The 16,195-nt window shown below is 35.3% G+C and overlaps 3 protein-coding genes across 4 annotated transcripts; 1 reads left to right on the forward strand and 2 right to left on the reverse strand.

The window, feature by feature from the left end:
- Positions 1 to 289: 289 nt before the first annotated feature.
- On the reverse strand, positions 290 to 3,278 carry LOC128228905 (angiopoietin-related protein 7-like). The gene is made up of 2 exons (XM_052940449.1): positions 1,783 to 3,278; positions 290 to 1,110 (listed from the first exon to the last, which is right to left on the reverse strand). The coding sequence occupies exons 1-2, from the start codon at positions 2,783 to 2,785 to the stop codon at positions 464 to 466; spliced, it is 1,650 nt and encodes a 549-aa protein (XP_052796409.1). The 5' UTR covers positions 2,786 to 3,278; the 3' UTR covers positions 290 to 463.
- Positions 3,279 to 4,203: 925 nt separating this feature from the next.
- Positions 4,204 to 13,351, reverse strand: LOC128226970 (uncharacterized). Of its 2 annotated transcripts, none has more exons than XM_052937102.1 (5): positions 13,194 to 13,351; positions 9,444 to 9,484; positions 9,118 to 9,222; positions 6,645 to 6,774; positions 4,204 to 4,647 (listed from the first exon to the last, which is right to left on the reverse strand). In XM_052937102.1, the coding sequence occupies exons 1-5, from the start codon at positions 13,248 to 13,250 to the stop codon at positions 4,546 to 4,548; spliced, it is 435 nt and encodes a 144-aa protein (XP_052793062.1). In that variant the 5' UTR covers positions 13,251 to 13,351; the 3' UTR covers positions 4,204 to 4,545. The 2 variants fall into 2 exon arrangements, with proteins under 2 accessions (XP_052793062.1, XP_052793061.1); XM_052937101.1 differs by lacking the exon at positions 13,194 to 13,351 and adding an exon at positions 11,587 to 11,908.
- Positions 13,352 to 14,656: 1,305 nt separating this feature from the next.
- On the forward strand, positions 14,657 to 16,037 carry LOC128226999 (uncharacterized). The gene is made up of 3 exons (XM_052937153.1): positions 14,657 to 14,706; positions 15,380 to 15,483; positions 15,748 to 16,037. Exons 1-3 carry the CDS (start codon positions 14,658 to 14,660, stop codon positions 15,937 to 15,939), a joined length of 345 nt encoding a protein of 114 aa, XP_052793113.1. The 5' UTR covers position 14,657; the 3' UTR covers positions 15,940 to 16,037.
- The last annotated feature ends 158 nt before the right edge of the window (positions 16,038 to 16,195 follow it).

Below are 16,195 nucleotides of genomic sequence, written 5' to 3' on the forward strand. Positions count from 1 at the left end.
GCTACTAACAACTATAAATCAATACAGCACTAAAAATCAGATATTTTCTATTTCATTTAACTGTGTGGCCACTGATTATATGTTTTACTTATTACTATTACATCACGGGTTTTCACAACACACATAACTGACTCGAATGATCTTCCACCATAATTGTTTATCAGCAATTTCCTGTAAATGTCACAATGTTGCGACTGAAAAACCTACCTAATTAACGAGGAGTGTCCATAATAACTAATATCACGGAATTCAACGATTTATTTTGATTAAAACAACAAACTGGCTACATTCAAAAAAAACGACATCTCAACAACTCTATAAGGATTTGTTTTATTTAAGTAACTATAAAGTCTGCTTCACAACCAATGTATCTAGAGATCGATCAACATGAATCATATAATCTTCCACTCTTCGTTGTCTCTAAAATATTGCGCCAAAAAAAGAGAAAAATTCAAGACGTATTTTACGATCGCCGTCGTTTTAGTTTCATTTCGACCTTTCGAAGCGAGTACCTGTCTGAGTCTTTGAGTGTATACCAGACAATACCGTCGGCAAATGTGTACTTTGCCTGAGCGTACCAGCCCACATGGTACATCCCGTTAAGGTGACTGAAGTAGCATTCACTGAACCACCAGCCACCCTTGTTCTCTGCAGCGCAATTCCTGTCATGGATGTCATTGTCCAGATCCTTCGTGCTGAACTTCATACCATCATGGTAACTAAGAGAATCACCCGCGTTTCCGCTGTATCCACTAACGTGCAGCGCGTAACGCCCAACTTCATCGGTGATCATAAACGTGTCGTATTCCGCATACGTTATATTCCCTTCCCAGTCCCAAATGTCCACTCGCAGTCCATACTCATTGTTCTTCGTAAGTTCATAAATTAACTCGTTTCCCGCCCAGAATTCCCCGTAAATGTTTCCGAAGCCGAACTTATATTCCAACCAGCCCCTATCGAAGTCCTGCAACCCGTCCACCCGCCTCTGAATGACCGTGTAGCCGACAGGATCGACTTGGCAGTAGACCTCGGAGGGAGGCTGAACCGCACCCACATGCACGCGATACACGCCGCTCATTCTGTGACCCGCCAACGCGACGTCCGTGCAATCTGCAATTAAGAATTTGTGTCGATTTTAAATTTTCAAACCGTATAAGCTACACATGTCCATGATGGATATTTAAAAAACAACAAAAACAACAACATCTAACAAAATATACAACACATGATGGAAAGCACGATTTTTTTCCATTTTTTCAAGAGAAATTTTATTCGAAATGATTGGTCAGATGCTCTCTGAAAGAAATATTAAGAGTATCACTTACAAGCATATCATCAGTAAAATGATTATTTTTCTATAATTATCTCCTGAATGATTTTGCCGAGAATATCTCTTAAAAGTGTCTCAGGGCAGTGCGTATATATTTGGTAAAATTGCTTTCACTTTAGTTGAAAGATTTAATTAAGAAGAAAACGAAATTGCAGAATTGTTTGCTAGAATGCAAACCCCTTGGGAAACTTAAAGAAAATTATCCTCCCCTCTGGGATTTGCTTCATGTAAGATTAAACAACGTTCACTTTAGGTTTATTGCACCTTATAATTCATGTAACACCCTAACCTGCGTACTCCGAGAAAAAAGGAAAATGCATACTGCTAATTTATATCATTTGTATTGTTCACTCTCACACATTACCACATGCTTTGGAAATAAAACTCCCACGAAACCAATCCGGCCTAAACTCTGACTAAGGTATGGTTTCCATTCCCTTCATATTTTTTACCTTTCGGGATGTCGTTCTCGTCCCACAGTTTCGTGTCGGGCGGATCGATGCTGTTCTCCACCGGGTGTTTCCGGGCTGTCGGCGCGCCCTTCGACCACTCGCTGCTGTGCGCAGTTTGCATCTCCTCCAACCGCTGTCTAGAGTCAGTGCACATGGCCTGCAGTCGCACAAGGCCGTTCTCTTGGTTCAAAAGATCATTTTTTAGCTGTTCCTGAATAGATTTAATGCTCACCATATCATGCTTTGTTTGCTCAAGATCGAGTTTAAAATTTGTAAAGTCTTCTTCGTAAGCTGTTTCTTTTGTTCTAGCAACTTTAAACATGTTTGCAAATTGTTCATTTTGAAGTATTATACTGTCTGATTTGTTTTCGAGAGTTTCATGATCCTTCCTGATTAAATCAGTTTCTTTTCGGATTAGAATAAAATCTCGCTTAATGAGTATCCACTCGGCCTTCAGGTCAGACACCAACGACTTGAGGTTTTCCACCAGTTGGTGCCTTGGTGTATCAGCCTGTGCGTGGTTCGGAACCATGCGGTCTTTCCGCACATGTTTCTTCCTCGAGCTACGCCCAGCAGGAAACACTGAATTCTGCACCTTTCCTTTCAAGTCTTCAAGTTTTATTTCGAATTGACTTAACTTAATACGCAGTTCTTGCAATTCGTTGTATTTCTGCAATTGGTAATTTTTCAGTTCGGACAGTGAACGCTCGTACATGACTGTCCAGTTCCTGCCGCTACTCGTCTCCACGGAATTGTCCAACCGGAAGCGCAGCAGCTCCTTGTCCACGTAGTTGGAAAAGTTGGCGAACTGTATCTCGAGACTGCGCATACGCTCGATCTGGTCAGCATCCGCCTGCCACACGTTGAACTCGTAGCTACACTCCTGCTGGACGCCGTAACGCCCGAGGCACTCGAGCACCGACGCGCAAATGATGAACAAAACATGAAGATGCATTTTCAAGGGACTCCTGTGCGTCTCAAAACTTTTGTTAATTCCAAACATGTTTTACTTGTCTACATCGTATCGTGAAGATTAATAAAACTTAAGAGACAGTGCACGACTCTACTATTCGTGCTAATACGGTTCATAGAAACATATTACCATTTTCCCTCTGAAGTTTTCCTAACAGATATATCTCAAGGAAAATGCTCTTTTCCAGTCCAATAATATTAGCCATAGAAGTTTTCTGTGCAATTTTTCTCCGCAGACCCCAGGCTTATTTAATGATAAACGTGCGCTTAAGAACTTTCTGAATTATATCATCCTAAAATGACTCCTAAAGGAGGTCTTTATTCCAAACAATTTCCGAAAATAATAATCTCTGTAAAGAATTTACTTGGCTGTCACACACTAAATATTTCATTTTCCAACTAAATTATACGCTGTTCGCTTATTGAATATGGTTCCATAGATGGCGAGGGATGCTGAGAAACAATTAATTTCACGGCGTCTGGCACCGCCGCACGAGAGCCACGCAGATTCCGCCACCGAGGAACACTATTCCAGGCAAACGGAGTGATTGCTGGGGTGTTCAGCTACAGAACTGACGATGATGTGAGAAATGTGTCGACTTTGCTCTGTGCAGAAGACGTACGTCGTTTGGCGATTGATGTGCCATCGGAATTAAGTGCAATCTAATGACCAGTAGTTTGTCCTTGGGCCGCTCATCTTTAAAGGAAAGTCGTTTAACGTCTGTAGCTTCTGCGGCCTTATCTCACGAACATATGAAATCAATTAAAATAAAAGTGGCGGAGACAAAAAACGATGTGCTCGTGCCGCTGTCTCAGTTCAAGCATGGATGATCTGCAAAACTTCATTCAAAGATGAACTAATCTCAACTATTTTGGCCAAAGTGTTGCATTTCAGAAGCAACGTGAAAATGAACGTGTGTATAACAATTACCTAATATTTCATAAAGAAATAGTTGTTCGATCAATAACTGTTGATATAACCTTTCTCCGCAACAATTATTGAAATGAATAGTCTGGTATCAAGCATAGCATTTATTCAGTCTTCATAGCGACGATCAAAACGGCATCTTAACTATTGGCATCTATATAAGCAGTATCTTCATAGTTCAATTATATGCAAAAGTTAGCAAATCTTATCCCCGTCGTTTGATTTTTTTTATATATAGTGTAAACACTCACTAAAATAACAAGCAGACAGTTATGAATGTCATCTATTATTATTTTTTATATATGTTTTCAGTGAAACATGCGACTCTGATGCCGAATCACGCGATTTTCTAATATTCGTGAAGTATCTAAGAGCATTGTTGGCATATTGCTTATTACTGTGTCATCGTTATATAAGAATGGAGTATCTCTTAGACTGTCTGCACTGATTAGTCCATACATCAGATTAATAATGCTTTATAATGTGGGGTTTTAACTGTTAACCGTTTTAATAACAACTAATGAAATTTAACAAAATTTATTATAATTCATAAACATATAAAACATGAAAAAATAATTTAATATTAATATTCTATCACAGTTATTAATAGTTTAGAAATGATATTTTTAGGAAAATGAAAATCAATGCAAGTCCATGCTTAACTAGTAGAATACAAATGGCTTATGTCGGGTACTTTTACACAGTATGTCTAAAGATTATACTAGTATTGCAATTGCTTTTTCTCAGTACATATTGTATTTCATTCTTTAAAACTGGCTCATTAAGCATGATCTAATCTCAAACATTTTCCAATCACTGAATCCTTTAATTACATAATGAACACTCCTGTCTGTGTAGACGGGCTATATGCGTTGTTTGTAGAATGTTTTGCCCTGCAGCGCCAGCTCCTTCTCCCACTGCGCCAGCTCACGCTCATATTGCTGCTTGAGCGCCACCCGCCGAACCTGAAACAACAACAGCAAAAATAAAAATGTTGAACTTGTAAACCAATGACGTCAGAAAATCCTATCATCATCCACATAAGTGACGTCGTTTGATGTTTTGATTTTGGCTATATCATACTTATATTTTATATAAATAATTTCGAATACAAGCAGGGTTAAATTTTCATTCAGTTGAAGTTTGGCTTTGGATTTGTCTGGGCAATTTAAACTTAAAGGAGTCTAATACCCCCTTTATACGACCAACATCTGTCGTTGGATCCGTTAATATGGCAATTAGGACAAGGGGCTAATTAGGGCGTATCATGTGGCTCTTCTGGCATGACTTTTTAGGTCATTTGCAATTTGATCAATTCCAGTGGCTATAACCAAGTCCATGAGGGATCCGGCTAATTTTCGAAAGGAACTGTTATTTATTAAGTCAATATCTTACAACTATATAAGTAGAGTAAATAAACAACACATAATAAATGGAGGCTTTTGTTTACTAGATAAATTATACCAATTTTGACAATTTCAAGGACCATAATCCAGTCATGCACGGGCAGACGTGGCTGGTTATAGAGGGAACCGTCATTAAGTCAGTATCTGACTACAATATAAACGGTTAGTAAAATCAATCAACCCTCTTTAACAAAGACAAGGAAGAGAAACAACTGTACGCTCCCTTCGGCCATTTTCCATGGAAAATAATCTAGGATGTATGCCGGTACAAGTAGTATGTAAAAGATAAATAATAGTATTAATTAATTGAAGTGTTTTAATGTGTATTGTATTACTAAGTCTAAACGGATTGCCATTTAAGTGTTTTGTTGCATACATTATAATGATTCCCGAGAGTAAAGTCATTGGATAACTGCTAAAATTAAATAACTACGCGATATATTTACCGCGAGCGTAGTTAAAGTGTTTAGATGTCTGACATTGTAAGCAGTCCGGTTGTTTTCGATGGAAAATGGCCGAGGAGTTCCGAATCTGTACCTCTTTAAGAAAATCAAGGGAGAGAAAAACAGAAAACTAACTGCACTTTTCTAAAACAGGTTGTCTCTCTTAGACCATATTTTTTCACTTGGCTACAAATGGCTAGTTGAAGAAAGGAACTGAGCTTTCATGGATATCTAACTAATGTAATGGTTTGATTAAGATACGATCAAAACAATAGACTTAATCGCATTCAAAAGCAATTGTTTACAGATAGATGCATAGACAACCGACACAGTGCCATGGCATTACCTCTTCTAGCACTGGCCAGTAGAGCTAAAAATTTACACTTATTAAAAAGCCTATACAATTTGTGTTGGAAAAATACATCATATTGATTCAATTATTATTAGTGAATTGCGGTAGAAATATTTTATGTAATACTATTAGTTATTGCTTATAAGTAACATGATCCAGTAGAACCTGTAGATAAACTGATATAAAAGTCCTCCCTTTCAATTACCTAGTATTGCAAGTTTGTTAGCCTAATGATTGTTTCAAATAACAAAATAAGAATCGGGTATCTTTTTAAAAGTCATTAGTGACTTCAAAAAGTCAATGTATGTTATATTTGAGTTGTTTTTGCTTTCAATTATTGCATATTGAAAGGTAAGCATTCCATTTCAACATAGACTATGAATTATTTATTTATAACAATTTTCTTCCAAAAAGTTTGTAATTATGTCAATTAAAAGGAAAAAAACAACAACCAAAACTGAAATTCTTGTGAGCAAAATAGGATTGGTTCATATGACAAAAATTCCCAGGGGTGCAAATTTACACCACCTATGTGGCAAATTTGCTTCCAAGGGCAACTTTGCCCTAAGGTAATTCTTAGCATATAAATGAGGTATAACTTTAAGATGCTTTCACTATATGCACATAATACATGTCTAAGGACTCATAAAACACTTCATGTGTTAATTACACAAAGATGCAATGCTGAAAGTGGTTGTTTAAGAGTTCTGTACTGATCTAGTATAAGCTGAAGCAGTTTGTTTAGTACGGGATGTACATACAGCCAGTGAAGCCTTGGCAGCCATCCTTATCTCAGACTTGATGTACTCAGCCTCGTTCTGGATGCGCTTCTTCCAGCTTGCCACCTCTAAATTCTCGTTCCAACCCGCCCGCTGGTTAACGTTCTTTTCCCTGCAACGTGCACCCAACATGAAGGACATATTGAGCTGTACAAAGTATTTCTATAAGAATCACGTGTTAGTAATGATAACAAGTGTCTGGAAACAAGCAACACGTTGCCAGACTGTTTTCCCCTTTTCAAGTCAACTAAAGTGATGTACCACCACAAGCTAAAAACACAATTATTTAGAAAATTTACACCCTGAATCAACAGATTTGTGTTTAATTTCACTTTTGTGACAATATTATACTGGCAGGGACCTATTACTGGGCCTATTTTTTATTTATAATAGTGCAAACCTACATGCCCCAGTCCATGTAGATACAAGGTGGCACAATATATTACCAACAATTTATTGATTACATACATAAACATATAAATTTCCTAATGTATTCATGTACCATATATATTTTGCTTCAGAAAAATTATTTGCAATTAGTCATGAAAAGGAGTTTTTCTTATTTCACATTCTATATTGTTAACAAATACAAACAACTATTGATATCCCTCAAATGCATGAGAGCCATTAGGAAAAATGGAAATTTAAGTATACTATTTACACTTTACATACATACATAAACATTAATATACAAAAGTGTTTTATTATAACTACTGAGTGTTCCTAAGCTGGTGCTTATCTTGTCTATAACTGTGAAACTAATGCATGTGAAACCATGGTAAATAATTTTCTACAGCTGCAATAAAGTGATGAACATGATTCCAAATGAATGTGAACTTGATTCTAAGTATCATAAAACAGTTAAAGAAAAGCAGAAAATCACTGTTATTCTGCAAGATCCCATACTTTTCGCATTCAATATCATGTTGAGTATAATGTGCAGTCACTGTTATACAGGTAGGATGGTTCAGAAGTAAAGAATGACCTACCACATATTTTATTTATTAAACATTGTGTTGACATCTAAAATAAGAAAAAGTACACGGACGCCCCTCTGTTTTACCCAATTACTTCAGGAGGTAGCCAAAACTCTATAAATATTATATATACCAGAACCAGGTATATATTACATATAAATATATATTATGTATATATATTCGAGGTCAATTAAGTGTTGCCGCAGGCTGAATGTAGACGATTGGCGACAACATTTTACCAGTATTAATTAAATAAATGGTTCACTTCTTTATTGTATTTGATTCTTAAGCCATGCAATAAGTGTGATTTTATTTACCAGTACCTCCTAAGTAGATATACACACATATATGGTAAGTTTACTTTCTACATATGTCATCATTACTATCACCGCTTAGCTAATATGTTGTTGACAAATTTCCTTTAAAAAACACCAAAAAAAATGACAAAAACAAACAAGCTAAGAAAATATTAATTCAATACTCTCTGTGATACAAGACAGATTCGGATATCTTGATTAGAAGGTCTGCCCCATATCAATAATTTTACTGTGAGAAACAGTTATTTGTAAGCAAGACTTGAATTCAGTGATATACTTATGTATAATTATTAAGCTGGTGAATCTATTGCGTACTCTATGAACTAAATTAACAGTTTAGTTACGATATTGCAATACCTATGTAATCCATTTAACCTTCATATTTAAGGACAATGCCAAGATGACAATGCTGTTAACTTGATAGCCTTCAATAGAAGTATGCCTTGAGAGTAAAATAATATATAACCCATACATACACCTAAATTAATGTTTACTTCATTAGCCACACAGGTACTTAAGTTCATGAGCAAATGATAAGCAATAGTGGGAAAGCTCTTTTGGCTATCTATGTAATTGGACAAAGATTGCTTATTGTCTGCTGAGAGATAGGACTATACATAAAGCATCCCATTTTTGCATTAAGTTTTATTTTTCCTCCCGTAAGAGTCATTCTTGGCATGTTATATATATGACTCTGTCACTGATAAGCTTCTAGCATATAGGGATGGCTGGGACCACTGCCCAAGCAGTACTTTTTTATTATTTCTTGCCAAGTCTGAAAAACATCAATCTTGACTTGTAATTAGATTTTTTTTATTGATTATGAGTTTCATTTTTACTTGTATGTATCAAAACCCTCACATTCATTTATTCATTCATTTTCTTTATGGTCAAAGGGAGTAAACTCAGACAACCATGAACAGTAGAGTGTTGACTACATATTTACAAAATAAATAAAAGGAGGCTATTGTCATTCAAAATATGACATGCCCACTTTAGGGGCCCCGTAAGTTAATAACCACTTTTCTGTGTCTTTTGGTTAGTTTGATTAAGATAATTTTTCATGCATTTGTAAATATAATTTTGTGTACTAAATGAAACAGTATACAAGCTATACAGTGGAAAAGCATGTGCAAAAGCCTGCAAGTTTAAGGTGGCTACTTGTCACAGGCCTCCTCTGTATCAGCATCTGCCTTGCCCTCAGCTTTGAGCACAATAGTGTTCACATCTTTCACCAGGGAGTCCCAGAAATCATTGTACTTATGGCTTCAACAGCAATAAAATTGAAGTAATACTAGTATGCAAAGAAAACAACAACACTTAACATGCTAAGTGTCAATTCACTGTACAATGTGTTTCAGGCTAATTTCAATAAAATGATTTGTATTTTAATTTATTCTAGAGAAAAGGATAAATGTTTTTATAACAGAAAATTTTAAATACAAACAATTTTATATAAATAAAGAAATGCATATCATGTAACTTACAGTCGAACCACATTCTCTCTGTCAGCCATAATCTCATCATACTGAAACAAATAAATAATATTTGACATCCTGACTTTCTGACAGGGAAAAAAGCCTCAGCCCTTCTACATTGGATTTTGGAGCAATATGGGTGGAAATTACCAAATAAATGTTCAACTATAATCAATGATGATACTAAATTAAAGGCACTAGACACCACTTGATACAATTGCAAGAAAAAATAAAGTTTTCAAAAACTTATATAAAATTGACATTGTTGTGTACAACGCATTGTATCTTCCTTACATATGTATCACAACCTAATTTTGCATATTTTTCCAATTTGAAATTTACTTGGATGTTTACCACTGATTCCAAGTCTATTTAAAAATACCATTTGTTTATGTATCTATACAAATCATGTGACAATCACATGTTAAATATACACATTATAATCTAGGAAACTGTTATAAGCTAAGTTTCAACGGGTTAACTCAGCTGAGACAGCAACAAAATATTCTTTTGATCATGTAAATTGATTATTATCGGCCTCATACAAGTGGTTTTGACAATTTTAGTCTTGTCTTGTGTAAATAAAGAATTGCCGGCTTTGTGACCATCTGATGTCTAGTCCCATTAACATGCATACCTTTCCTTAAAATAATTTTACATACCATTTTATATGCATGTTTTACGTATGTTTTTATATATATATATTTTTGGTAAATATACGTCACTACGACAAACAATACATACATTGTTGTTTCTTAATTTTAATAAACTTTAAACATTAAAATTAAACACATATGCCATACTCCCATACAGGTTCACTCTTCTATATTAGCTCATATAATATACATAATACAATCATAATAAATGCCACTGAACAAGATGAGAACATATATATATATTCATTTAGTTAAAATATTTGACCTCATATTGGGATAGGAACATTTTAACATTTTGACTACTCGTGCTGTTTTATAATTCTGTTAACATTTAATAAGACACTTGCATGTAAATAAAACATTAAGTAGGCATAGTTTGAGTATGCTCAAATGGAACAGATTAAAATGGTTAATAGGGTAAAGAAGATGGCAACCTTGCAGTAGTGTTCTTTAAAATGAAAATGTTAAATATCTGATTTCATGAGTGAAAGAAATTTGAAAATCAAATATAAAATTGTGATACATGGAAATTGTAACATGTCTTGCAGGAGGCTGCTATGGAGTCAGAACCTCTCTAATTACTATCCATACCATTTCAAACTTCCTCTTAAATAAAAGTCAGACAACATATCCACACATTTTTCTTAACAATTGTCCTCAGTGATGAAAACTCTACATACACAACAAAACGGTTTGATTTTGCTTGCAAATGATTTGTCATTTGAGTTATAATGCAAATAATAATAAAAAACTGGCATAAACTGATAAAGCCATGCCAATCTCATTGACACTCATGAATTGTTATTAGTCTAACATAATAGTTGTGTTATATGGGATTCTTCTAATCCCTATTATTTGGACTAGAATTGTTATGTCAGAACTTGATACTGGAAATGATGCCTCTGTAGCAATAGTATTAGAGTTCATTGGTATCCGAGATTCACAGGGGCAATTCAAGGGTGTGTCAAAGCGAAAAGATTGAAATGGTACTGGCAGCTCCCTTGGCACCTGACATATGAGGGTAAGATACCCAGTACTGGTTATAACCCAGAAATAAGGTATCTTGTGCTATTGGTACTTTTATACACCATTTATATTAGAAAAGAACTAGGGCATTTCATCCGGATCTTCTTGTATTTCACTCTATTCTTTAACACTGCTGTAAGAGTGGTTTGAGATTTATAGAGTATAGACTATAGATAAAATGCCAAATCGCATCCAAAAATTTCAGAGCAGATTGGGAGCCCTTGTAGTACCAGTGCCAATTTTTTGTGTCCTTGTTACATGTTATATTCTGAAAATAGCTCATTGAGCTAATGTTTCTTGTTAACACATACCCGACTTTTAATAAAGATTCTTGTATCTTGTATTCTGCCAAAAAGTTAGCAACTGAGATCATTGATTTAAAATGGTGTGTATTGAAGATTGTGAATGGGGGACAAAATTCATAATAACTGAATGTTAAATACAATACAACAGTGAGGATAAATACATACTTTGATTCTTTCTACTTGTGCTTCAAATGCTTTCCTTAAGTTAGGGTTAGCAGGTTTATCTGCTTCAAATCTTAATGCTGACTGGATACTCATTCTGAAACCTTCTTGTGTTGCTAGTGACCGAAGCCCACCTGATGTAAACTAACTAGTCCGCAAAGTTTAAGTGTGCGTAATTATTCGAAGCCAATTTATAGTAAAGTTGAAATATTTTATCGAAAGACGTTAGTTTCAATTAATGTTTACAAATATTTTGAAGATAACTAAAGGAATTTTGATTCAATAACGTAAGAATATCGGTTGCAACTGTACACAAATAAGTAGTTCTGCAGGTGCGTAATTATTAATTAACGTGTAAACAGCAACTACGCGGTTATTTTAAGCTATTATACAAGGCGATACTTGGTTTTCATGGCACCCCTTTTTATCTTGAACAAATATATTGGTTTGTTTCATATACAGTTACAACCACTTGAGAACATTTGGCATTACAACATAATCTACATAAAATGAATATATTATGTAACACCAAAGGCTTGGCGGAATGTTACCATAAGACCCAACAGCTGAGGTCTGTAAATATCAGCCAGTCAAAAACCTCTTGTATAATTGGCGAGACTTATTATACAAAGGAACATGTGTGTTCTACATCTGACACTTGAGAAAAACAAACGTTTTTTTACACAAACGGGGTCCTTATCGTTTCCCCTTTTTACAGGCACCCGTGATTTAAGCACACACGATGGATACATAGAAAATGCAAGCCAAATGAAACACTAGTTTCAAAATTGGGGAAGTTTTGTAGTTTATAAGCATTTATAAAGCACTGCCTTTGCTTCCAAATGTTCAGTAAGGTTATGAAAGACAATGTCAGTCAAATCTGACTAAAACCATGTCCAAATAACCTGACATTCTTCGACTCGGAAACTAAGCCAGTTAGAACGAGTGTTCTAGTCAAATCCTTTCCGGATCAAACTTCTGTTGGGGTTTCTAAGGAATCAAATGGTTTGTTTTTACTTATATTATCATGATAAAATAAATATGTATGTAAGCAGACGTCCGACCAACATGGGCCCCGTTGGAAATAAGCTCTAAGACTTGCACTTGTGCATCTATAGCTTTACGCGTTATCATACATGTGCAAATGTTATCGAAATTGTTACTACATCATATCAGTAACATCTGAAGTAATATATATTCTAGTAGTTTGATTTAATTAATATAAAGCTCTTGTGATATAATTTATTATTACTCTAAGTGGCATGCGAATACAATCTTAGATGTTTGTAGTATAAGTGTATATTCCATGTTTTTTTTAATAAAATATTGCCATTGCTAAACAAAATACTATTACTACCAACTTACTAAACATGTACCGTTTCAAAATGGGAAAAAAACCAGAACGGTGGTGTAAATTAAGCGAAAATGCGTTTCATACATAGATATAACTATGCTGTTCGCTTTTGTAATATTAAGGTATCACCACCCTCCAAATCATAAGAAATAATTCTTCACGGCCAAATAAAACAAATAATGAGCTTGATCCGGTCGCTGAAAACTAATTTTGTCGGCTGTTCAATATATAACAAAAGAAAGACTGAACTACGTACCGTAATAAGCTCACGGTCCCATGGTGTTTCTATGTAGGAAGGTTGAGTCCCAGCCATTTTTACAGGCCGCTATATGTCCTGTGATATCCGAGAAAATTCCCCCTAAAAATATTCCCTTTTAATGTCTAACGTCTGTTGGAAGTCTCTTGAGATAATACTATATAAAAGAACACAATTTAACAATTGTCCAAAGAAGATACGTTTATACTAAACGAGAGTAAGAGTGGATTTTATTTGGATGTTTAATTTTCTCATAGCAACGTCCAACAAGGCTGATGTCAATAAAGTTGTAGCGTTAGTATTTGACATGAAGTGTAAGTTGAGAGGATAAACCAATAAATTATGTAGATAAAGCAATGCGACACCAATAAACATCGTACAAACATTCAGAAATCAGTTTGTTCCTTGTCCCCCACATTGTTTACACACCAATTGAGAATGTCTTCAGTCATTTCGCCGGTACGAACTTCATAGGGTCTACCTATGTTTTCTGGCAGCTGCGGGATTAATATCTTCAGTTTATTTTTCTGTCATCAACATGCACATCTAACCTATTCGGAAAAGGTTGAACATTATACACATCGTCTTTGGAAAAAATCGTATGTTTTTTCAGCAAGCAGAGATACAGCAACCCTACCCGAGCATGAACACCAACGTCACCAAACAGACTTCCATACGCACGGTCTTTATTCACACCAAAAGTATTATATATCAATGTGGGTAGAATATTGTATATTCATTTAAATAAGTCTGCTACTTTAGCTGACTTTTACATCTGATATGTATAAAAACAATATAAGGTCCATGACTACATGGACCTATATGATAAATAATATGAAATCGCGTTCGCCGCGTTGAAATACATCTATTTTCAAATGATCTTTTAAGGACTCAAGTTATCAATTACATTGGCTAAATTTACCTGGGTTTAAAGTGAAAGTTTACCATTTTTCATTACAATGGATATAGCTTTGTAATGTTCGTTTGTCAATCCTAAGATTAAACAAAATGTTGAAACCTCCAACAATAAATCAGATCAGCAAAAAGAGAAGAAAAGAAAACCGTAAACTCTTAAAGCAGAGTGTAAACATGTCTTTCGGAATTTCATTAAAACAAGGCCATGTTTAAAAAATCTAAAATCCCTTCTCAGAATCTTGTATTATTTTTGTAGTATAGTACTTTAAAAATGTAACTGTAAGATTGAAATACTTTTACCGCCCGGGACAGTGAAAATACCGTTTTCTAATAAACAAGGATTCTTAATAGAACATCCGAATGTTCAATAATAATTTTGCAAAATTATAAAACAGGTTACTTCTTTAATCATGGTAATGTGATTGCAATCAGAACGTGATACCTTTGTCGAAAAAAAGGCACACTACGTCAGTACGTGCTACTGTACATAAGTAGTTTCGATGACGTACCCAATGACGCAATCACTACAATTGACGCCATTTTGAAATGATGGAAGTGGTAAAGGAAAACCCGTTTCCCACAATAACATTTCTCGAAGGTAATCCGTTTATTTACTGAATGGCAAACCGAATGCATGGACATGCAATTGCTTACCTTTTGGATCATACCATCCTTTATCTTGTTAAAAAAATATGTACATCAGGCGCAAATCACAACCGTCTCACAGGCTTCTGAATCATTGTTTGTCACTTAAATATTGTTTAAAACCATTTTGGGTACATACAATGAGATAAACAACACATCTGAAGATATTTAGTGTCTTTGATATACAAAAAAGAAACTTTGTATATCAAAGACACTAAATATCTTCAGATGTGTTGTTTATCTCGTTGTATGTACCCAAAACGGTCTAAACAATATTTTACTGACAAACAATGATTCAGATGCCTGTGAACCGTCTATGGCTAACTGAAAAATAACGGCGTTCTGTACGTGATACAATCCAAATAGTTCAGACCTTCATGTACCGTCCCTGTACATCTAGATCAATAAAAAGAGTTAGCGAAATCTGCCTCATCAAACAGGCAGGCTGTCAGCTATGTCTGGACAAAATGCGGCTTGACTCAGTATAAAATTATGGTAAATGAGTAGTCGGGCTTGTTAAAGCTTGATGTCTTTTGCAATGGTCTATACCAGTATCGTCCATGATGTATAGCTATCGCTAATGGTCCATCATGCGATGCTATTATTGTAATGTTGTCCAATTGCAGACGGTCTAGATGCGACCGGGGATCTGCAGGAGGAAGTGGCACTGAGGCGACAGTACCACAAGTTGAACGACGCCAGGTTGAAAACCGCATATGTCCGGGAAAAGGTGCGCTGTTAAATTCCATTCCATAGTAATCATACTGAAACATGTTTAATATATTATCTTTTTTAGAGAAGCTGTTAACGTATGCTATTATCTACTGGGGGGGGGGGGGGGGGAGCGTACACGTTTTAAAGATTTCTGTTCGTTATAAATATTTATGTATTTATGTTACAAGTCGTCTTTACAGCCCTATTTATGAAATATTAATGATATAAAGGCAGTTATCTGGTCAATAAATTGCAGTTTTGTTATTTATGTACGCTACAGAATTCAGGTAATCGACCCCTGACCTGTTTTCTTCATCCAAACTTGACGCCTTGTAGACTACTAGATCACCTCAGAAATCGAGGGGTTTCAGACGCCGTCATTCTAGAGTGGACCAGACGCCTCCAGGCCATCAGAGAATCAAGCGACAAAAAGCAGGCTGATTGCAGCATTGTCATCCTGAAGAATGATTAAACCTCATTGACAAATAAGGACGATCTAGTACTTTCCGTTCGTTGTTTGTGCCGAATTGTATTTGTTGGATATGTGTTAAGTAAACATATGTTTTTTTTATTTTCTCTTTGATATTTGCTGTATCAACAACGGTGTAGAATGCTAACCACAATTATACAGCTAATACTGATAAGACAGGAATCTGCGTCACTAATAAAATAATAAGAGACATCTTATAACGCATGTTCCACCATCAATTAATTAACTCCTACGTCAC

The sequence above is a fragment of the Mya arenaria genome, chromosome 3 (assembly GCF_026914265.1).
Source record: "Mya arenaria isolate MELC-2E11 chromosome 3, ASM2691426v1".
Taxonomy (NCBI): domain Eukaryota; kingdom Metazoa; phylum Mollusca; class Bivalvia; order Myida; family Myidae; genus Mya; species Mya arenaria.